The following is a 23484-nucleotide window of genomic DNA, read 5'->3' on the forward strand; positions in this document are numbered from 1 at the left end:
CGCCGGCCGAGCCTGCCGCTCCCACCTGCGCTCGCCCGCATGGCCTGCACCAGCCGCGAGCTGTGCCTGTCCGCGCCGCCCCTGCTCGACCGTGCAGCCCGCTCCGCCGCACCGCACCCGCTCGCACCGGCCACACCTCCACGACGACAATGGGCGCGAGCAGCTGAGCATGCGGTCCTCTTTGGCGAGCAGCCGGAGAACCCACACTGCCCGCCATTGCTACACACGCTCACTGCGCCTCGCTACGCGGTAGCACGCGTGCTCGTCGTGCCTGGCCATGCCGCCGCGCAGGCTGCGGCCGTTGTCGGCCCCTCGCTCGCGTTAGTCGCGTTGCCGTGCCACCGCCCGTGCAAGCTCCGCTCGCTCGCGCTGGTCGAACCGCCACGGCCACCTGCGCCGGCCACACTCGTCTGCGCTTGCTCGTCGGCCGCCGTGTTCTGCCGTTTGCGCTTTGCGCTCGCCCGCTGCCACATGCTTGCCTGTACCGCGAGCACTTGCCGGCTGCCGCACTTGCCCGCACCGCCGCATGTGTTCTGTCTTTTTGTTCCAAGTCCGGCGTGGCATGCATTCTATTGCTGTCCTGCGTCATGCGAGGCTGATAATGCAGGAGAGCAGAGAAAGTATCGGAGCGAGGAAGAGACAAGGAGAGAGAAAAGAAAGATTATGTAATATTTATTATATCAAAACACTTTCATTGTACAGAGTAGTTTCTATGGATAAATTTTGGGGGGGGCTTCGCGTCCGAACAGCCGGACCGGAGACGTCGGCCGAACAGCTCCCGCTCATTTTTCCCGCCCAAATTCTCGGTCGATTTGTTCCAGATGTTTCAGGGTCCCACGCGAACGAGCGCGCCTCAATCACCGAGCCACGCAGGAATCGGCTGCATATCAGCGTTGCTGACCTGCTGAGCCATGTGGGTTACGTTAATTTCCTTTTCCTCCCTTTTTTATTCTTCTTATTTCTTACTTTTTATTTTTATTTTTTATTTCTCTTTCTTCTTTTCGTGCTTCATTTTTTCATTTTGTTTTCTTTTATATGTTTTACGTGATTTTTATTATTATTTCCATTCTTATATTTTTATGTTTCTTTTTTCTTTTCCTTTCTTTTTCTTATTATTTCCTTTCCTCTAGTTTATTTTTTATTTTTGTTTATTCTCCGTTTCATGTTATTTTTATTATTCTTTTCATTTTTAATTTGTCTTATTTATTTTGTTTTTCTATTTTATTCTTCTTTGTTTTTCTTCTTTTTTATTTTCCCTTTGACTTTATGTTTTCTATAGAGTTTTTTATTTTTTATTTTTCTATTTTACCTTACTTAATTACTTTATTCATGTTTATTTTTTATTTTCTTTTATTTTTGTCTTCTATTCTTGTTATTTTTCTTTTCTTTTTCCAATTTATTTTTGGTTTTATTTTTCATTTCATGGGATCTTTCATTATTCTTTTCATTTTTTATATATTTTTATTTGTTATAGTTCTTTTTTCTTTTACTATTTTGTTTGTCATATTTTATTTTATTTTAATATTTATTCTTTCTGTTTTTCTTTCTTTTTCTCTTTGCCTTTATTTTTTGTATAGATTTGTTTTTCTGTTTAACCGTACTTTAATTATTTTCATCTTAACTTTTTTTTATTTTTCTTTATTCCATGAGATGTTGTGATGTTTATTTAATATTCTGTAATAAAATTTTTGTGATGTTCACATAATACATATATGATGTTCTATGATATATTTTGTGATGTTCCTGTAGTATAAATATGTGTTCTATAATATACGTTGCGATGTTATATGATGTACTATGTTATTACGTCTACATACTATGATGTATTTTGTGAGATTCACATAATATATAAATGGCATTCTATGATGTATTTTGTGTTGTTCATGTAGTATACATGTAATGTTCTATGATATTTTTTTATGTTCGTGTGATATAATGCAATGTTCTATAATGTAATGTTCTATAGTGTATTTAGTGTTATTCACTTAGTATACATATGATATTCTATAGTATATTTTTAGAATGTTTCAAAAGTATTTATGTGATCTTTTTTTCATTTTTCTCTATTACTATTTTTTCTTATGCTTTTCTGTAGATTTTATTTTTTATTTATGGTATGTATGTATTTATTTATTTATTTTATGTATATTATAATAACAATATCATGCACCTAAGACTAGAATATTATTGTTCTAAATCGAGAATATTATAGAACATTATTCTCTAAACCTAGAACACTGAATAATGTTCGTTGATAAAAATTACCTAAATATATTCATGTGAGATCTTGTTTTGAAGGATTTAGTTTAAGAGATTTGATGGTAATATCGAAATTTAATTTGGATGTTTAGTTTAGTAGTTATCTTTTTTTTGGTTCATGCACGTTAAGGTGATTCCAGCTTCATTATCTGCGCTATTTAATTTAGATCCACGCGCGACCGTATCCACCCGGCCACCCAGTCCGCCTGCAGCGCCGCTGCTGTCAGCCGTGAGGCTGTGACCTAGAAAAAAAATTCCCGCGCTGCTACCGGCGCCAGAAACCGGTCCGAACGACCGGACCGTAAGAGCCCCCCCGACGCCGGGGGCTCTTCCCTTCCGCCCATCGGACCATAACTTCGCGCCGATACTTTTTCTCGCTTACTTTTCTCGCCCACATAGGTAACTTCCGTAACCTCCACTCAAACGTGCAGACAGATGACAAACTATCCCATGGCATGAGACCTACTCACCTATGCATACTAATAAATTTTAACAAATTTAAAAAAGTTATTACTCATGAACCAAATATCAAAATTAAATTCTAATTACACCATTAGATTTCTCGGAACAAATACTTCAAAACAAGATCTCACATGGATATATTTAGATAAAATTTAATTAACGAACATTTATTTTATAAAGATAGAACATTTTCTTTTATTGAGTAAAGACAATATTTTAGGTTCACATAATAATGTTTCATCTTCATAAAAAATCTCAGTTTAAAAAAATAGTATTCTAGTTTTAGATTTGTGAAATTTGTAATATGATATACATAAAAATAAATAAATAAATAAATAAATAAATGGTATATGTATAAATAATAAGATCTACAGTAAAACATAAGAAAATAAAATAAAACATGTAACAGAAAATTGAAAGAACATCGTGAAATATACTACAGAACATCACTTGTGTACTAAGTGAACATCACTAAATATACCATAAAACAGCACTAAATACATTATAGAACATCGTATATATTAAATGAACATCACTAAATACACCATAAAACACCATTAAATATATTATAGAACATCACATATATATTACGTAAACATCACTAAATATATCATAGAACATTACAATACATTGTGTGAACATCACAAAAAATAACATAAAACATCACATGTATACTATGAAAACATCACATATTTGGAACATTACATGTATATCACGTGAACACAAAGAAAACATCACACAACATCGCATGTATAAGACATAAACATAAAAAAAACATCACTACATGAACATGAAAAACAATATAGAACATCGTAAAAGATAATATAAAAAAATAAAAGAAATAAGAAATAAAAGAAAGTTATAAGATATAAAAATATAAAAATAATAATAACCACATAAAAAATAAAATAAAAAACAAAAAAAATAAATGAACCACAAAAAGGAAAAAGAAAAGACAAAAAAAGAAAAACATGAATTGAATAAAAACATAATTAGAAAAGAAACAAAAGAAAAGAAATTAAAAGAAAAAAAAGAAAATATAACAAATAGAACATTACATGAAATATACTACAGAACATCACTTGTGTAGTAAGTGAACATTATTAAATACACCATAGAACACTATTAAATCTATTTATAACATCACATATATATTACGTGAACGTTATTGAATAATCATAGAACACCATATGTGTACTAAGTGAACATCACTAAATACACCATAGAACATCACTAAATACATTATAGAACATCGTATATATTATGCGAACATCACTAAATACACCATAAAACACCATTAAATATATTATAGAACATCACATATATATTACGTAAACATCACTAAATATATCATAGAACATTACAATACATTGTGTGAACATCACAAAAAATAACATAAAACATCACATGTATACTATGAAAACATCACATATTTGGAACATTACATGTATATCACATGAACACAAAGAAAACATCACACAACATCGCATGTATAAGACATAAACATAAAAAAAAACATCACTACATGAACATGAAAAACAATATAGAACATCGTAAAAGATAATATAAAAAAAATAAAAGAAATAAGAAATAAAAGAAAGGTAAAAGATATAAAAATATAAAAATAATAATAAACACATAAAAAATAAAATAAAAAACAAAAATAAATAAATGAACCACAAAAAGGAAAAAGAAAAGACAAAAAAAGAAAAAACATGAATTGAATAAAAACATAATTAGAAAACAAACAAAAGAAAAGAAATTAAAAGAAAAAAAGAAAATATAACAAATAGAACATTACATGTGCGAGCAGAAAGAAGAAAAAAAAGAAACTAAAAAGTAAACATAGCATGTCGCGAAAATAAAAAAATGAAAAAGTAAACATGAAAAACAAAACAATTAAATAGGGTAAACAAAACAAGGAGAAATAAAATATATATAGAAAACATTAAGAAAAAAGAAGAAAAAAAAGAAACATAAAGACAGAAAGAATAGGAAAAGAAAAAAAGTTAGAAAAGAAAAAGGATTATAAAACAAAAAATAGAAACTAATATATAGGAAATAAGAAAAAAAAGAAAAGAAAACAAATTAAATAATAAAATATACAAAGAAAATAAAAAGAGAAAAAAGAAAAGTAAATAACAATGAGCGGAAAAGAAAAGAAAACTAAAAACAAAAAAATAAGAAGGAAAGAAAATAAAAATAAAAACAAAGGAAATAAAACAAAAAGAAAAACAAAAGAAAAATATAAAGAAGACATACTTACCTGGAAGGCTGGAACCCGTCACGGAGGAAGCTCGCGCGGGAACCATGGGTGGGAATCGGAACATGTCACGCATAAAGATGGCAACGGGTACCCGAAACCCGAGTACCCGATGGGTTTTACCCGATAATAAGACGGGTACGGGAAGACTTCTTCACCCGTGGGTATGTTAGTGGGTAAAATTCTCTACCCAGCGGGTAGAGCGGGTGCGGGTGTGGGTTCATATTACCCATACCCGTATACCCGTGGGTAATTTATACCCGCTATATATGTTAGTCTTATCAATTCAGCCCAAAATAGTCAAAGAAAGTTGCGGCCCAGCCCAACTAAGAAACATATATATACTCAAAGTTGATCTGAAACCCTACCTCAATCTATTCCTCTCCCCTTCCGTCTTCCTGTTGTTGGCCGCCGCTGCATTACCTGCGCCTCCGTCTGTTCGCCGCCAGCACACCATACACGCACCACACCTTCACCTAGTTGGAGTTTGCGAGTCATTACTTGCTTGCCTCCTGTCGCCTCTAGTATCTAGTCTGACTCGTGAAATAATGTTGTCCTGTGACTAGATCTGGATTCAAGAATCTGGAGGTCTAGAACAAGGCTACATGCCTGAGACAGCGACTGCACTTTTGTTGTTTGCGTTGCCTTCCAGTTGATGCAAGTCCTTTCTAGTATCTGATTGGAGTATTTATTTTTGAAAGACATTTGTTGGTTTATTTTTTGGTTTCGCTGTTGGTGATTGAATTGAACACTATGCTTCCATCAAATTTCACACATGCTAGTAACAAAACATTTTGGTTTATCCTGTTGGATTTTTCTAGTTTGATGTCTGAGCTCGGGTGTACTGTCGGGTGTGGGTTACCCGCCGGGTACGATTACCCGTGCGGGTACGGGTGTGGGTAAAGTTTTGTACCCGCATGTGTGTTACGGGTGCTGAAGCGGGTAAACTTTTCCTTAGCGGGTGCGGGTATGAGATGGCAATACCCGTCGGGTATGTACCCGTTGCCATCTTGAGTCACACAGGAAGCTCACGTGGGAACCATGCGCGGGAATCGTCGGACGGTGTCTCCTGTCCGAATATTCGGACGGAAAGATTTCCGCGGAAACCCCGCGCGGGTAGTTTTCCCACCCATTCATTAGCTTTCCCGCTCCCTCGCCAATTAAACGCTCAGGCTTGTGATCCGCCCCGCACCAGGCAAGCTGCATCGCATGTGAAGCCGTTTAGCGCAGGAAGTGGAAGGCCAAAGACAAAATACTTTTTCTCATTTTATATATATATATATATATATATATATATATATATAAAATGCGAACATCACTAAATACATCATAAAACCTCACATGTATACTATATGTACATCAAATGTATAATACGTAAACATCACATATATATAAGAAAAAATAAAAAAGTAAAAAATAAATCATTAAAATAATTTGTTAGAGTAAAACAACAAATTACATGAAATACATAGAATAACTTAAATACACATAATTTGTTAGAAACATGATTAACAAATGATAAATACATAAAGCACATAAAACAAGTGAATAACTTAAATAAGGACAAAAAATTACAAAGAATAATGAAAAATCACATGAAATAAAAAAATTGAAAAACTCAGAGAAAAGAAATTAAAAATAATAAGAAAAGAAAGGAAAGTAAAAAAGAAACATATAAACATAAAAAATAAAAGAATAATAAAAATCACATAAGCAAAAAAACAAATAAAATAAAAAATGAAGCACGAGAAGAAAAAGAGAAAGAAAAAAGAGAAAAATAATACAATACAAAATAAAATAACATTAAACAAAAAAAAGCAGCAACACTATAAAAATAAATAGAATAATAAAAGTCACGTGAACTAGAAAGAAATAAATTTAAAGAAGTAAATAAAAATAATAAGGAAAGAAAAGAAAAACGAGAAAAAGAAACATAAAAAGTAAAAGATGAGATGAAAATTAAAATCATATAAAACGAAAAAGAAATATAAATAAAAAAATAAAGCATGAACAGAAAAAAAAAACTTGAAAAGAAAATAAGAGAAAAAAAGAAAAAACAAAAGAAAAAAAAGCATACGTATACTTACTTATACGCTGGGGAATCGAAACTGTCATACGGGCAAGCCGCGGTGGCTTCCGTCCGCAGCGGAAACAGCAACTCCCAACCACAGCTCACGCGTGAAACATCGACGGCGCATGCGGGAAAGCTACCGCGCGGGAAACATCGGCGGAACGTTCCCGTCCGAACGTTCGGACGGGAAGAATCTGATATGATTCGTTGGATACCGTGCGTAGTTTCAACCATAGGGATTGCCCTTATTAGCCCAATCATTGATTTATTGTGAGAGAAAAACAATATTGAATGATTGGACTAATAAGTTGTTCAAAACGGATAATGCAGTTTAAACCAGCCCACACCATGAACGGAGCCGTTGTTGCCGCACGGGACAGGTGGCCAATAGGAGAGGCCGAGACGTGGGGCACACAATATTTCAAGGTAAACAAATAACATCTATACAAAATCGCAACAGATATAAGTCCATCAAATTAAAAAATTATACCACTCTAGCCTTTTTTTTTAGAGTATTCTAACACCTGGACTCTACTTATCGGCCCAAGTCAATTTAGTCTAGGCAAACAAACAAATCCTACGGTGTTCATCTCAATCTACTCTGACATATATGGATTAAGATAAATCTTTGAACATCCAAATAAGATTTTCCTGAACTGGCCAAATATACTATGCGACCTAATTATCGAGATACTTCTAGAGGACCTGTTCAATCTATTACCTTAATAAAAAATAAAAATTGGATATTTTCTTTTTTTATTTTTATGTCAAAATAGGGCCCTTTGGATACATGAATATTAGAGTTGTATATATCTAGGTCTTGTTTAGTTGCAAAATTTTTATAAAATGGACACTATAGCATTTTGTTTGTATTTAACAAATATTGTCCAACCATGAATTAACTACACTCAGAAGATTCGTCTCGCAAATTACATGCAAACTATGCAATTAGTTATTTTTTAATCTATATTTAATGCCCTATTCATGTGTCGCAAGATTTGATATGATGGAGAATCTTAAAAAAATTGCCAAATTTTTGAGAAAGCAACTCCAACAGCTTAGCTATTCATGTTGTGGAGGCTATTTTAGAATTTGCATAGCAAAAAATAGGCTCCAACAAATGTGTTATCTGGTTTGTAAAAAAGAAAGTTGACTATCTCTTGATTTCCGGTGGCCATATATAGCCAACCAATGACACTAGCTATCTGTTTTTGTAAAATAGCAATGTTATTATGGATTCCTTCTTTTTTTAAGCAGTTTTTTATTTTACAAAATGGCTAAACAATGAAATTTGGCTATTAATTTTAGCCAAGCTCTTGGAGTTGCTCTAAGGGGGTGTTTAGTTCCGCGTAGAATACAAAATGCAAAATGTCAATTCCTTTGGAGTGGTGAAATGCAAAATGCCAAAAATTTTAGGGTCATATTTAGTTCCATCCAAAATAAAAAATGTATTGTCGTCATGAGAGCCTCTTGAGGCTCTTTTTAGATTTTTTTAGTCTCTTGAGGCTAAAATCTAAAATAAATTTGCATAGTGTTTAATTCTATTATATAAAATAATAAACTACAACCTAATTTTTTTTGAATCCCTGAACAAGGCTGAACATATACTCGAGCTGTCCCCAAAAGGCCAAAAACCTCACAAAGCCGCCGCCCACTTTGCTCGAATCCCCGCCGCGGCGTGTCTCCGCACGAAGCGCCCCCAAAATGCCGCGGGTGACGCCGGTCGGCGCGAGTCTCATCCTGGAGCACGTCCTGGCCGACCCCTCGGTCCCCGCCGCCGTGGTCAACAAGCTCCTCGTCGCGCTCCCCGTCCCCTCCCACCCGACCCCGCGCCTCCGCCGCGCGGTCCTCCTCCGCCGCCTCGCCGCCGACCCGGTCTCCGAATCCTCCCTCGACACGCTCCAGCTCCTGGCCGCGCTCCCCGCCCCCGCATCCCCAATCGCCGCCGCCCACATCGCCGTCGCGGCCTACCTCGCAGTCTCCGCGTCCGACTTCGACGACGCCGCGGGGGCGCTCTTCGCGCGTCCCAACGGCCGCGTGCGCCTCGCGGTCGACGAGGGAGGGTCCTCCGCGCTCGCATCCGATGAGATCATGACCACAGTGGACCAGTTCGAGGCCGCCGTCGGGAACTCCTTCTCTCAGGCCGTCCTCAGGGGCCTGTGGGGCGACCGGTCCGCCACGGAGGAGCGGGTCAGGGACCTCCTCGCCGCCGAGTGGGCTGCCATTGGGCCGTCGCTGCTCGTGCAGGCGGCTGAGCGGATCGTCGGGGATGGGGCCGTCGAGACATGGCGTGCCGCGGATGAGGCCACCCGTGCCAAGCTCCGCATTTTGGGTGAGCATTTTTGTTTTTTTTGGTCTGTGGTTTCCAGGGCATTGTGGTTTGTTTGATGAGTAAATTTGTTGGTAGCCTCTGGATTGGATGAGTCACGATGCTATAATTTTGTTGATGGCATGGAGCAGAGAAGATAACCTAGATAGTGTACAACAAACACAGATGCAATGCAACTCTAAGTTTATATACAAGCAATGTACTCGTTGCACATTGTATTTTGCAGCAGCATTGTGATTTGAGTAGATTGCTCTGTCTGTGGTTAACTCAAGGAACTAGTGTGTAGTGGGGCTTTCATGTCTTTTTTAGTGATATAATAAAAAAAGGGGAACATTGAGTCGGGATTTAGAGGTCATATTCATCGTGGTCTGGAAATCTGTTTGCCTAAAGTGTTATCTCTGAAACAACCATTAGTTGAAGCTATCCTAAACAGGTAATTGGAGTGTACTTGCTAATTTTTCTGCTTCTAGTTTCTTGTTTATCATAGATCAAACTACATAATTTTAATCTTGTGAATACTTTTGACGGTGCCACTACAATATTTTAATGGCTTTATACCATTCACATCAGTTATTTTAGTACTCCGTATGGACCGTATCTTTTTGTTTGTCTGCATCTATGTTTCTTATTGATTTTGCAATTCTATGCATTCCATATAGAGCAGTTTGGGTTTCATCTTTTGGGCCAGCTCTAGGTCTTTATGTGCATTGTTACCTGCTAGATGTTTTACGTTTCTAATTTGTTGTAATTCTGGTGTTCACAAGGTCATGGCCTTCATAGCCTATAATTGATTATATGAAATGAAATTTACAGCTGGGGAAGAAAGAACACATGAGATTCTCAGCAAACTTGAAGAACCTACCTCCAGTGCAAATCCAATTTCAACACCAGCTGTTGAGAAGGTAATTAACTCGCTCAAAACAAGCTGTGCTGAGCTTCACAGTGTTGTGGAGGATCCGCTTCCAGCTGCGAAGGCAGTTGCAGATGAGGTATTGGCTGCAAGGATGGAGAAAAGCGTTAGTTTGGATGCTGAAGAAGCAAGAGGTCAACCAACAACTTGTGGCACTGCAGGCCCGAGCGCTCCTAATGATAAAGGCAAGGGTCCAAGTACAGGTAAACCTCACAGCCTTATGGATTGGAACCCAACAGCACGCACCTTTCAGGTGAGCATTTGTTTTTGAAAGAGTTATCTTTGCTTTTTGAACTTTGTCCATACTGAACTTGCTTTGATTTTTAAATTGAATTTGTGATTGTAATTACTAGCCTTTGTTTCCATTGTGATTGAAGATGATATCAGTGCCTATATCATGTCAATGTTTTGCACACATTTTATTCGTTTCTCTACTGATTGAGTTTTCAGTAGTCAGTACAAATTGTTCTCTACATTGCCAACTTTCTGCTCCTGCCTACATTCCCTTTATTTTCTGCAAAATCTGGATGATATGTGTTCTGAAATATTTTGAGGCTATATGCGGTCTTAGTAAGATGCTGTGACCATGACAAGAAATAATCAAATGGGATCACAACCTAATAGTTGTAGGATTTTGTTTCACTTTAGTAAGGTAGCTACTGAAATTTGGATTTCGGATCATGAATGCTCTACCACAGTCCCTCTTTCGTGTTACACTCAAACGTAATCTTACTATAGTCTAATTTAAGCTCAATTAAGATACCTCATAACTTTTTAGTTAGCCTATAGGATAGCTTACTATCACTACCGTAAAACGTTAGATTCTGGTCATGTTTCTGAAAAGAAAACACTTGTTTGCAGTGGGAGGAATCACCTGGTCCTGAGAGTTCAGAACCGTCATTACGCAGACCACACTTGCCTAGCCCAAGGAGAGCACCAGTTTCTCCTTTGCCACCGGGAGAAAACAAAAATAGGCGTAGAAGGGCTAGGAAGTGGTGCTTGTTAGAAGAAGAAGCACTAAGACAGGGTGTTGAACAGTATGTTTTGTCTTGATGTTCAGATATTGTTATTGTTTGACTTGTCAGCTTTCTTGTTCTAAAACACTGGTGTTTAGATTGTTGTTGTTGTATGTTCCTCATCGTCATGTTGTGCTTGTTTCATGTGTAGGTATGGTAGTGGCAATTGGAAGGACATTTTAAATAACAACCCTGACGTTTTTATCGGCAGAACACCGGTGGGTACTTGGTTATTACAGTGAAGTTTCTGTGGTTGCCAATCAAGGTACTGACGGGTTGTATGTATGATGTATTGTAGGTGGACTTGAAGGATAAGTGGAGGAATATGATCAACCGTTAGTGTAATGGAGAAACATGTTGGACAAGTTACTGGAGCCCCAGCTTCCTTCGGACAGGACTAACTTCACGCTCTAGAGCACCTTCTAATGGTTTACTAGGGTGAAGTAGCTAGCCTGTTACCACTTACCACTGTAGTCGTGATGTACTTAGCGACGTCACTAAGTGAGCACAGTTAGTCTTTATTGAACCCCAGTTTCGCTAATCTCGGCCAAACTTTTATGACAGAATGTTTATCGAGTGGCTGGTTCACCGCACAGGTGTATTATGAGCTCTGTTTTATATTTTTATATGTATGTTGTCCTCGTGCCTGCATGCTTTGCATCGTAGCTTACTCGTATGTGTAAAGTATACATATACTGTAGATCAACATTACACTGCGTAATGCTGGATGCTCGACGGCCTTTAAGGCCCAATAAATAAAGGGCCCGAACATTAAGCTTTTAATAACTGGGCTTCCTGATTCAGTACCTGGAAAGCCCGGTCCAGAAAGGGAATCCTACGGGCTGAGCGTGCGCCAGGCCCACCAAATCCTCGCCGTCATTCCCATGAAAAAGAAATCCTCACCCTCACCTCTCTTCTCTCCACTCCGCAACGGCAGCAGGAAGCCAGGAACCGCCGCCGGCAGCCTTTTTTCTCGTCAAGGCCGGAGCGCTGGACGCCATGTTGCCCCCGCTTTCTTCGGCTCCTTCCCGTCTGCTCCCCAGGCGAACTGTCGCTTCCGCCACCGCCTCCTCGCCCTCGCCTTCGCCTTCGCCTTCGCCTTCGCGCGCAGGAGGGCACGGCCGCCGCCCCCTGCGCTACGCTGTCCTGGGCGCCGGCTTCGCGGGTCTCTCCGTCGCGTGGCACCTCCTCAAGGTCACCCTCCACTTCCCCTCTTCCTCCTCCTCCTCCTCCTCTCTCTCTCTCTCTCTCTCTCTCTCTCTCTCTCTCTCTCTCTCCCTGTGTGTACTATGACAAGCAGAAATCGGCTGAACCGACGGTGGCGCGATTTCAATTTTCAGCATAGCCCGAGGGATTCTCGCGTGTCGGTGGACATCTACGACGAGAACGGGGTCGGGGGAGGTGCGTCGGGCGTCTCGGGAGGGCTTCTCCATCCCTACTCGCCTAAAGGTCTTCCCTTCCTCCACCCTCTCAACCAAAACCATCTGAAATTCATGGGTTTCGTACCCCGCCTATGGCTACCCAGCGGATGGCCTGTCATCCAGCTTAATTCAGTTCTGTTATGCGTTTGAATTCTTTGTTAACTACTACAGTGAAGCTTCTCTGGAGGGGTGCTGAGTTCTGGAAAGAGAGCATGGATCTCCTTCGAAGCGCAGAGCAAGCAAACAGAACCACGGGGGCAGATATAACTAATGAAGATGATAACCTTATCTGGAGAAGGCAATGCATACATCTTTGCAGCTACTGTAATCTGTAGTATTTCACTTCTTGTCTCCACCTGCTATATATTTAAGGGGAGCTTCTAACTGAGCAGGGGAATTGTACGGCCGCCTACAACTGAGAAGGCTGCAGACATATTGCTGGAGGTACTGCTGGATTGAGATTATGCAGATGCGCTAAGGTGCTTCTTTTGTGCTTCTTGGTGTTGGTGCGTCATTTTAATTGCTTCAACCTATTCAAGATAGAATGTTCAGAGTTGCCTCGAGAGTTGCAGCCTTCAACTGCTTGATTCTGATGCCGCACAGCGTCTGATCCCTGGGTTGCGTACCCCATTTGACTTTGCAGTTTACATGCCACTGGCACTGAACGTCAACCCTAAGAAATATCTACAGGTTCTGCATTGCTTCTTGCTTCGTGTCATTTTGTCACTTGTTTTGCCATTTCTCTGTAGCCTGTACCTTGATGAACTGATCTATTTCTTTCATGGGCTTGTACAGGCACTGTTCTCTGCATGCCAAAATCTGGCAGATGAAGCATCCTCATTACCAAGTGAGCAGAAAGAGTTCAAGCTATACAAGCAACATGTTGATGATCTACACCATTTGGCAGGTAAATTCTGGTAGTCTCCAGTAAGAACAATGGACATATTACAATATTCAGTAACTTGTATTTTCTGTATTTTCTTTTGTGTCATTGTCGTTCACATTTTGGCTTTCAAAACTATCAATATTCTACTACAGTGAAGCATTTTAAGTAATGACACTAAATCAAAATTCTAATAGTGTCAAGTGTCAACTTGCATATATTTGACAGTTTGTATGGCTCTTTGAAGCAATTGCACTGCAGTAAGAAATTTTTTTATGCCTAAGGCACTTCAAACATGTGCAGGAAATTATGATTCGGTGATCGTCTGCCTTGGGGCCAAGGTTCGCTCACTTCCTGAACTTGCAAATAAGTTGCCTCTTAGGACCTGTAGAGGAGTTATCGCTGAATTTAAGTTGCCATCCGATACAATGTAAGGAGTCTCTGCATAATGAAAATTTGCACTACTTGTTTGGCAAATCTGAGTGATGCATATTGCGTATACTTCCTGCAGAGAAGAGTATGGCAGTCAAAGCCCTTCAATCTTATCTGATGCATGGCTGGCATTCCAAGGTCCCCGATCTGTTTCTATCGGATCAACTTGGCAATGGAAGTCTGAGAACGATTCTTCAACTGTATCTGATGAAGAATCTCTTACTGCAATGGAAGAGTTGCTCCCAAAAGCTTCTGGCGTATATCCAAGAATAAATAAATGGGATTTTGTAGGTGCAAGAGCTGGAATTCGAGCCATGCCTCCACTTACAGCTAATGGGTCGTTGCCACTGTTGGGTTGTTTGGACGATTTACTAGGCAAGAAGAGCAACTGCACATTTTGGATAGTTGGTGGACTTGGTGCAAGAGGTCTTCTGTATCATGGTTTAGTTGGAAAGTTGACTGCCAAAGCTGTGATTTCCTGTGATGAAAACATAATACCTTCTGAGTTCACATGCTGGAATACAATTAAGCCTTAGTGAAAGCTGAGATGTGGTCTAAACTTCAAGCATGCCGTTCTTCATCTGTAGGAAATGGAACCCTTGTAGATAGCCAAAGTCTGACAAGGATGGTGCAAGACCCATGGTGATCCTGGTGCAGTGAGCCAGTCACTACTGCTGTCCGTCCATGTAAACACAAATGCCACCACAACTCTGCAAGTAAGATGAGGTTCTGCTTCAGATGCCTGAGCTTGTGTTCAAAGAATTGTGACTAGCTTGTATGTTTCCCTGGTGAACTCAAATGGCAGCGCTGAAGCTTGGTTGAGTTGCAAGACTCTTTCTGTCCTAGGAAACGATTGGTTATCAGTGGAGCATAGGTCCGTCTACACATGTTCCTATACTTCCATATTACTCTGAGACCCCTTTGTGTTTCTTTTTCTAATTTCCTACTGTTAGTTGAATCATCACTTCTGTAAACCTCTCAAAGGTTATGAGTTTTGCATGAGTAGAGTGTTCAGACCAGTAAAGTATTCTGGCATTCACTAACCAGTTAGATGAGATAGTGAGATTGTTGCTTTCAAACTAGCAACCATTTTGCATTTACCATGTTTGATGTTATGTTCTCATGATTTAATTGATTCGCAACTGTAAGAAATATTTTGAAATGTAGGTGAATGATTAGTCATCCATCGGCTAATGCACTTGTGATACACTTCAACTTTACCCAAACTCGAAATCATTGAATAAAAGAAAGACTGGAAATATGATGATTGGATGAACAGAACTAAGTATATTGTATATGGATGTTACACCTCAGCATTCCCGTACCTTTGTGTAGTGTAAAGCTGTACAATGTAGAATTAAGAACACAACAATACGTAGGTACATATTCACTTGATCAGACACACCAGATCTCAGAAAAAGCTCTCTTGCCGCCCAAAAAACCACATAAGTACACCTAAGGAAACGAACGAAGAACACAGGACTCCCCCCCTCCGGCCACCGCTGGACGCCGTCGGTCACACGGTGTAGCTCTACGGAAAGGTATCGACGCCGATCCCCTTCTGCTAGCTTCGCCACCGACTCGACGCGCCTCTTGAGTGTCTGCAGCTCCACAAGTCTGCAGGCACCAAGAAGACCGGCGAGATCAGCGGCGCTAGAGATGGCTAGATCGTCGCCGGAGCCGGAGAAGACGGTGGCTAGGCTAACATACCTTGCGACCTTGGCTGGCCTGCTCGGTGAGCTCGGAGGAGGTGGAACGTCGGAGGAGGTGGCGAGCTGGTTGAGGCCCGTGGAGTGTGTCCTCTGCTCTACCGCCCACTGTGCCTCGCGCTCGCCCTCTTGCCGCAGTCCTTGTTCGTGAACGCCGTCCCCGCGCGAGACAAGCACCACGACACGTATCACTGGAGACGACGACGCGACAATGGCAAGGCAAACGATCAAGACAACAACAATGGAGCAGTTTGCTGAGTGAGAGTGGGCAAAAAGCTTGCCTTGTTCTGGACGTTGCTGCCCGCGGCCTTGCCTCTGAGCGCGGCGCGGATCATGAACTTGAGCACGTCGAGCGGGATGTAGGTGACGATGCTGAAGATCCAGATGGCGCCGCCCCACGCCCAGCCGATCCCCTGCATGCGGCAGAAGTCCCAGTTGGCGTACACCGCGATGCACGTCGCCACCAGCTGGGCGGCGAAGAAGGCGAAGAGCAGGAGGAATCCCGGCCGCTCCACGAACGACCAGCTCCGGGACCGCGTCACGAAGATGAGCGCCTGGCTGATGATGCTCACTTGCAGGTACAGCGCCGCCATCAGCTCCCTGTCGTTCTCCTTGATCGACTGCACGCCGAACACGGCCTGGGGGGCATCGCAATCGGCCAATCCCATCGCATGCAAAATTGGGAATGGCTGCTGGGTGAGCGAGCTTTGCTTGCTACCAATGTGGCAATTAATGGCAGTGGGGTAGTTGTACCGTGAAGAAATCGGTGTCGTGGGCGAGGTAGAAGAAGATGGCGGTGACGATGGCCATGTAGGTTCCGAGCACGATGCCGGTGGCGAAGATCTCGTCGAGCTTCCACGAGTCGGGTGTGGGCGATGGCTTCACGCGGTCCTTGGAGATGGTCATGATGGTGCCGTCGTTGAGGATGGCGATGATGAGCACCATGAAGGGCGCGAAGTCGAACTTCCAGATGAGCGCGATGAGGAGGAAGCCCAGCACGATGCGGATGGTGATGGACACGGCGTAGATGGTGTAGTTCTTCATGCGCTGGAAGATGGAGCGGCTCGTCAGCACGGCGCTCACGATCACGCTCAGCCCGGGCTCCGTCAGCACGATGTCCGACGCGCTCCGCGCCGCGTCCGTCGCGTCGTCCACGGCGATGCCGATGTCCGCCTTCTTCAGCGCCGGCGCGTCGTTCACGCCGTCGCCGGTCATGCCGCAGATGTGGTTCCGGTCCTGCAGCCGCTTCACGATCTCGTACTTGTGCTCGGGGAAGACACCCGCGAAGCCGTCGGCCTTCTCGATGAGCTCGTCGATGTGCATGCCGTTCACCGTGCTGTTCTTGTCGCCCAGGAGCGTGGTGGAAGGGTACATGTTGGTGCCCATGCCGAGCCGGCGGCCGGTCTCCTTGCCGATGGCGAGCTGGTCACCGGTGATCATCTTCACGTTGACGCCCAGGTGGAGCGCGCGGCGGATGGTCTCTGCGCTGTCGTGCCTCGGCGGGTCGAACAGGGGCAGGAGGCCGATGAACTGCCACGGCTCGCCAGCGCTCTCCTTGCTCTTCTCCGGCACCTGCTGGTACGACACGCCGAGCGACCGGAGGCCGCGGTCGGCGTACCCGTCGATCAGGGCATGGACCTTCTTCTCGGCCTCGGCGCCCATGTTGCAGAGCTCGATGATCTGCTCGGGAGCGCCCTTGCTGACCCTGTGCCAGTCGCCGTTGCCGTCGATGTAGGTGATGGCCGTGCGCTTCTCGACCGGGTTGAAGGGGAGGAAGTGGACTTCCTGGATGCCAGCGCGGGCCTCCTTGGGGTCGGCGAGCATGTTCACGATACAGGTGTCGATGGCGTCCTGGTTCTCGACGCGGGAGGCCCTCGCGGCGTAGAGGAGCACCATGTCCTTGTCGACGCCCTTGGAGTAGACCTCGATGAGGGACTTGTCGACGGTGAGCTTGTTGAGGGTGAGGGTGCCGGTCTTGTCGCTGCAGAGCATGTCCATGCCGGCCATCTCCTCGATGGCCGTCATGCGCTTGGTGATGGCCCCCTGCTGCGACAGGCGGTGGGAGCCGATGGCCATGGTGACCGAGAGCACGGTGGGCATGGCGATGGGGATCCCGCCGATGAGCAGCACGAGGAGGTTGTCGATGCCGTCGCGGTAGGCGCGGTGCTGGATCGGGTACATGACGACGACCTCGACCAGCATGCCGGCGGCGATGGAGATGATGCAGAAGTTGCCGATGGCCGTGAGCACCTGCTGGAAGTGGCCGACGTTGTTGGTGCTGTCGACGAGGTGCGCCGCCTTGCCGAAGAAGGTGCGGACGCCGGTGGCGATGACGACGGCCTCGATCTCACCCTGCTTCACCGTTGAGCCCGAGAACACCTCCTGCCCAGGGTGCTTGTTCACGGGGAGCGACTCGCCGGTGAGCGCCGACTGGTCGATCTTGAGCGGGTCGCCCTCGAGCAGCCTGGCGTCGGCGGGGATGATGTCGCCGAGCTTGATGCTGATGATGTCACCGGGCACGAGGATCGCCGCGTCCTGCTCCTCCCACCTGCCGTCCCTCAGCAGCTTGGTCTTGGGCGCCAGCCCAGCCATGAGCGCCGCGGCGGCGTTCCCGGCGTTGGCCTCCTCGATGTAGCTGATTGTGGAGTTGATGAAGAGCAGAGAGACGATCCCGACGAAGTCCTGCCAGTCGGGCGGCCTGCCGCCGCCGTTGGCGAGCGCGATGGCCATGATGGCCGCCATCTCCATGACCCAAGAGAGCGGGTTCCACATGAAGCCCAGGAACTTGAGCAGGTTGTTCTCCTTCTTCTCCTCCAGCTTGTTGGGTCCGAACGTCCTGAGCCTATTCTCGCCCTCCGTGCTGGACAGCCCCTTGCGGTCGCATTTCAGCGTCTTGAACACCTCCTCCACCGGAATCTTGGACTGCATGCAAAATCCCAAAAGCCATTATCACGTATGACGGCCGGCGGTCGAGAAGAACGGCCGGCGGTGGTGATCGCGGCTGCGCAACGTACCAGATTGACGTCCCCGCCGATGGTCTCCGGGGAGATGGACGCCATGGTTTGCTTCTTTTTTTTTCTTTTATTGGAGTGCGTGCGGCGAGCCTCTAGCCGTCGGGGCGGGCGGGCGCCGTCTCGCCGGGGGCGGCGGCGTTGGTCTTCGGAGCGCACGGAGGGAGGGAGGGGCACGCACCAGCTGCCTGCCTCTGCCGCTCTCTCCGTGGATGGACGAAGACGGCATTGTCCGTAACACGGGCGCGGCCGCCTTATAGGGAGGGAAGGGGCGCCCGCGACACCGGGCTCTTTTTTTGGCTGCCCGTGCCCCGGCCTTCGTGGGGCGCCTCTGGTTCGTCTCGGCGTGCGCTGGCTCAGAGTGCGCGGACGTCGAGGCGTTCCGGGCGCGCGGGGGAGGAGGCGACACGCGGAAATACCAAACCCGCCACGACATGCGGCCGCTTACGCTATCCTGGCATCCTGCTGGTCAACTCCTCTTGTTAGAGCGTCACCGACTATGTTCAGAAAACAGTCCAAAAGGCATGGCTTTTAGTTGTCGAAAAAAAGAAAGGCATGGTTTTTAGTTGTCCCGGAAAAAAAAATAAGGGCATGATTCTTAGTTTAGAGGAAGAAATAAACTCCTCAGCAATGGTCCTATTTTTTATTTCCACAAAAACTGACTCATGGATTCTAATACAAAAATGTTATACAACATTTCGAGAGTTTTGGAGCAATCCAACACTCTTTGTCGCTTCTCTTTTCTTTCTCTTTCTCTCACTCTTTTCTTCTCCAACTCAGACAAACTTAAAAAGGAATTGGGTGAGGGAGGCAGGCCAAGCAGTGGGGTGATCATGGCCATGGTGACAGCTGGGGAAGGGGAAAGAGGAGGTTTCCGTGGACACGGTAGGATGTCGTCGGAGCTCGAACGAGACCCTACCATGCTACGATGAAGTGGTGGGTGGTGGCGATGTGAATGCAGTGAAGCACCATGGATCGGAGGTAGAAGAAAACAGATGGAGTGTCCATCTCTCATCGGATGGTTGAAATGAATCGAGTGCCAATGGCTTTAAAACCTAGACTTTCTTTAGCACCTCTTTATGTGCTTTCAGAACTATCTTTTTTCTTAGGAGCACCCCGCTAGGTGCTCTAACAACTCAACTTTTTTTTCCTGAATTAGAGTAGCTTTTTTTTTCCCTGGAGTAGAGTTGCGTGGAACTGTAAAAAAATTTTAGATTTCGCTACTGTAGCACTTTCGTTTGTTAGTGACGAATATTATCCAATTATAGACTAATTAGGATCAAAAGATTCGTCTCGCGATTTACAGCTAAACTGTGTAATTAGTTTTTATTTTCGTCTATATTTAATGCTTCATGCATGTGCCGCAAGATTTGATGTGACAAAGAATCTTGAAAACTTTTTGGTTTTTGGGGTGAACGGCCAAAATGGAACAGTCCCAAACAATCCTTAATGTGAGAAAAATTATATGTTTGAGAGTAGACATGGAGGCCCTTCTCTTGCTGGTTACTAAGACAACAGAGCATTAGTAAGAGATAGGGGATGTTTCATGACAGAGCATTAGCAGACCCAAGTAATACTCCCTCCGTGGCTCGTTTCAGATTATACAACATTTTGACTGACATCGTTTTAAATCTGTATCTAAACAATGTATACATCTAACGTACATAGAAAAGTCAAAAACCTTTTATAATTTGAAATGGAGAGAGCAGTAGACTCAAAACAGGCTTAAGATGAAAAAAAATAGTGAAGCGCATTTGAAATGTGGAACTCAACGCCAATCATATCAGAACATAAGGAACTAAAGACCCTGCAAGGTAAACAATTTTAGCCCCAGCAGCTAAAATCAACTCAAGATGTCAGTGCATTCTATTCCTACGTTTTTCCTATTCCTGTGTTTCTAAAATCATGTGTTCCAATTCCAATGAGGCAATTAGCCCATTACCCCCAGCAGCTGAAAGCAGTAGTAACAGATGAGCTAGATAAGCAGCCTTATTCACATGAATGGTCCAGTTCTGATTGTGTAATGAGCACCGGATGTAACGTAGGTTTACACAAGCTATCCACCGAATAGGGAAAACATCTTCGCAGGCAATAAACCCTGCATTCTAATTCAAGTAAACAGCACCGCCTCTACTTATTCACAGCTTTTCTATGGAAAACACAGTTCAGGAACATCTATCCAAGAAACTGTGTCAGGATTGAATGCAATTTAAATAGCAACACAAATTTTGTCACACGAGCTTCAGCAGCCAGGAAAGAGCATCCAATGTATAATTCAACAGCTCCATGGTCATACTCTTAACATGTTTCTGACCTAAATGCACACATGTAACCAAGCAATACAACTCCATTAGGAACCTTGATGGAAAATACTAAACTATCATGCCAGATCATATATCAATACTGCACAAAAAAATGCTCTTAGTATCATAAACTATAACTGATACAAACAACCAGCATGAAGCATTGGCCAGTTGCTCATAGATTATAACTAGATCCTACACCATTTTGACTACAAGGAATACAGGAGGATACAGACAATCCGAATGCTGAAATTTTGGAAACAAGGTATCAAGGAGGGTACAAACAGTCCAACAAATTCTGAAAGGACCAGACAGAGCTTTCTGCTCGCCATGAATTGCACTAGCTTGAGCACAAAATAGCACACGAGACAACTGTAATGACACCCAACACTAATCACATGCCTACAGCATGCCACCAAAAAGAAGAATTCAAATTATCGCAAAATTAGCAGATCAAATGCATACCAAATCACAAGTAAACCAACCTAAATCATAGAAAAGTGTTGAAACCAGACAGTTAAGAGAAATGGACAACCATGCACAAACAGAGAAGCATAGCAAACTGGCGAAATAATTGGCTCGAGATCAATTAATTAAGGCACTGCAGGTTAAATAAATTCAGCATAACATAAAGGCTGTTCTTTAACCATCAGACAAACATGATATTCTCAGAATGCTACTACAAGCACAACTGATAAGATCCCTTTAATAACACAAGCAAAATCTTAAACAAGAGCTTCCTAGCTTGCAGAGCCCTAATCCTCCCCAAGCATCGTTGGCTAGCATCTCTCCGACCGCTCAGAAGCCGAGCTTGGTGCGGCGCCAGTGCCTGCGCTTGGCGTTGTACCTGACACACAAAACAAAGAAAAAAAAAGATACAAATGAGCGACCGAAACACGGAGCACCTAGCGAAACAGGACGAAGGTGCTGAGGCCAACGAACCTGATGGTGTTGTCGGTGCGCATGCGGATCCAGTAGGGGATGGGGCGGTTCTGGCGCATCTTCTTGGCCAGCTTCTTCTTGATCCGGAACGTCTTGTGGGACGGCTGCGCGGGGACGGGACGCAACGCAACACGACGGCACAAAGCGTAAGATCGACGAGGAACACCACGAGTAGCACATGAATCCGAGAGCTTAAGCGCAAAGGTCGGAGATACGTACCATGGCTTCGGCGGGCGGAGACGACGGAAGCAGCAGCGGCGGCGGCGGAGGAAACCCTTGGCTGGATGGGAGAGATCGAGAGGACGGACACCGCTAGGGTTTTTATCGGGGACTCGTCACGGGTGGAATGGGCTGGATGGGCTCGGGATAGTTTGGACTTAATTAACAAGGTGGGGGAGATTGGGCCTGTTTATATCCTACAAAAGGCCTCATCATGTCATACATACCCTCAATTTTGGGTTCGGCCTGCAAAAAAAAATATTTGGGTTCAGCATGTACTCATGTTACACCCTCGATTTGGGCATGGAATTCCCTCGTGCTCAGTGGGAAAGAGTTTAAACGTAGGCCTTAGCGACTTTATTTGGACCAGCCTTACTAATGCTCATGTTTCGGGCGTGGAAAGGGTGGGCCAGTATGATGAAGTTTCGGCCCAGTTTGTTGGAGACCGAGAACGGAAAAAAAAATGGTCTGCGCTAGGCACCCCCAACTTTTTGAGAGGGTGTTTAGTTCCCTATCTTTCCCTAATACTTAATCATAAAAATTTCAGTCTGCCATTGGAAATTCTATCCGTCTCCAGTGTCCGTCTCGGTTCCGACTCCGTCTGCAACGTGAAAGAGATTTTTTTTTTAAAGTTCCCAATGCAAAACCTTCTATAAGATGGAAGACTGTGAGAAAAATAAAGAACGATAAAGGACTCCGATGCAAATGTATCCGCGAAACCTCACCATCTCGGCTCCGCATCCACCGCGCCCCAGTCACCCTCACCCAGCTCCACACACCGGCATCTGGGAGCCATCATCGCCCTCACCGGCATCAGCGAGCGCGCCGCCGCCGCTCGCAACTTCCCTCGCGCGGCCTACCGCCGCTCGCGCACACCCTGAGGCCACCTTCCCCATAGCGGAGATGGCATGGCATCCCGACGGCGGAGGCCGCACGACGTCCCGGCGGCGCTTCTCCCATCCCGCAGCTGCAGTCACGATCTCACGTCACAGATACTCCTGAATCCCAATCGCACGAGCGGCGCGATTTCGAAACCCTAGCGTTGTTCGCCGAGGCGGAGGAGCTGCGTCGTGTGCTGCGGGGGGTGGGGATCGTCGGGGAGGAGATGTCGGCAGCCGTGCTCGGGGATCGAACGCAGCCTTCTCCGATGGTGGCGCTCGGGCCCGTCGCCCTCCCTCGCTGCTGTCTTCCACGCCCAGCAGTAGCACCAGCTCCCTGATGAACAGCAACACGAACTCCACACGACTTCCACGG

General features: G+C 44.3%; 4 protein-coding genes across 5 annotated transcripts; 2 read left to right on the top strand and 2 right to left on the bottom strand.

Moving 5' to 3' along the window:
* Positions 8690-11936, top strand: LOC110430977. Of its 2 annotated transcripts, XM_021449313.1 has the most exons (5): positions 8696-9387; positions 10198-10547; positions 11156-11331; positions 11462-11528; positions 11609-11936. In XM_021449313.1, the coding sequence occupies exons 1-5, from the start codon at positions 8760-8762 to the stop codon at positions 11648-11650; spliced, it is 1263 nt and encodes a 420-aa protein (XP_021304988.1). In that variant the 5' UTR covers positions 8696-8759; the 3' UTR covers positions 11651-11936. The 2 variants fall into 2 exon arrangements, 1 of the variants encoding a protein (XP_021304988.1); XR_002448424.1 differs by lacking the exon at positions 11156-11331 and having other exon boundaries at positions 8690-9387.
* On the top strand, positions 12206-15505 carry LOC8076197. Its single transcript, XM_002436556.2, has 8 exons — positions 12206-12504; positions 12651-12759; positions 12903-13029; positions 13124-13175; positions 13275-13421; positions 13527-13638; positions 13918-14044; positions 14126-15505. The coding sequence occupies exons 1-8, from the start codon at positions 12310-12312 to the stop codon at positions 14580-14582; spliced, it is 1326 nt and encodes a 441-aa protein (XP_002436601.1). The 5' UTR covers positions 12206-12309; the 3' UTR covers positions 14583-15505.
* On the bottom strand, positions 15871-18994 carry LOC8076198 (ATPase 6, plasma membrane-type). Its single transcript, XM_002437913.2, has 4 exons — positions 18770-18994; positions 16509-18677; positions 16037-16393; positions 15871-15946 (listed from the first exon to the last, which is right to left on the bottom strand). The coding sequence occupies exons 1-4, from the start codon at positions 18812-18814 to the stop codon at positions 15944-15946; spliced, it is 2574 nt and encodes an 857-aa protein (XP_002437958.2). The 5' UTR covers positions 18815-18994; the 3' UTR covers positions 15871-15943.
* On the bottom strand, positions 21633-22376 carry LOC8065406 (60S ribosomal protein L39). The gene is made up of 3 exons (XM_002437914.2): positions 22231-22376; positions 22012-22115; positions 21633-21916 (listed from the first exon to the last, which is right to left on the bottom strand). Exons 1-3 carry the CDS (start codon positions 22231-22233, stop codon positions 21868-21870), a joined length of 156 nt encoding a protein of 51 aa, XP_002437959.1. The 5' UTR covers positions 22234-22376; the 3' UTR covers positions 21633-21867.

Source organism: Sorghum bicolor, chromosome 10, assembly GCF_000003195.3.
Source record: "Sorghum bicolor cultivar BTx623 chromosome 10, Sorghum_bicolor_NCBIv3, whole genome shotgun sequence".
NCBI classification, from domain to species: Eukaryota; Viridiplantae; Streptophyta; class Magnoliopsida; order Poales; family Poaceae; genus Sorghum; species Sorghum bicolor.

Bases quoted from the DNA above. Each gene is read 5' to 3' on its own strand.
- LOC110430977 (XM_021449313.1), top strand. From the start codon at position 8,760: ATGCCGCGGGTGACGCCGGTCGGCGCGAGTCTCATCCTGGAGCACGTC. The intron at 9,388-10,197 runs GTGAGCATTTTT...TGAAATTTACAG, and splicing joins TGCCAAGCTCCGCATTTTGG to CTGGGGAAGAAAGAACACAT. The intron at 10,548-11,155 runs GTGAGCATTTGT...ACTTGTTTGCAG, and splicing joins CAACAGCACGCACCTTTCAG to TGGGAGGAATCACCTGGTCC.
- LOC8076197 (XM_002436556.2), top strand. From the start codon at position 12,310: ATGTTGCCCCCGCTTTCTTCGGCTCCTTCCCGTCTGCTCCCCAGGCGA. The intron at 13,030-13,123 runs GCAATGCATACA...CTAACTGAGCAG, and splicing joins GATAACCTTATCTGGAGAAG to GGGAATTGTACGGCCGCCTA. The intron at 13,639-13,917 runs GTAAATTCTGGT...AAACATGTGCAG, and splicing joins TGATCTACACCATTTGGCAG to GAAATTATGATTCGGTGATC.
- LOC8076198 (XM_002437913.2), bottom strand. From the start codon at position 18,814: ATGGCGTCCATCTCCCCGGAGACCATCGGCGGGGACGTCAATCTG. The intron at 18,678-18,769 runs GTACGTTGCGCA...TTTTGCATGCAG, and splicing joins TCGGCGGGGACGTCAATCTG to TCCAAGATTCCGGTGGAGGA. The intron at 16,394-16,508 runs GTACAACTACCC...GATGCCCCCCAG, and splicing joins ACGACACCGATTTCTTCACG to GCCGTGTTCGGCGTGCAGTC.
- LOC8065406 (XM_002437914.2), bottom strand. The intron at 21,917-22,011 runs GTTCGTTGGCCT...TTTGTGTGTCAG, and splicing joins CGCACCGACAACACCATCAG to GTACAACGCCAAGCGCAGGC.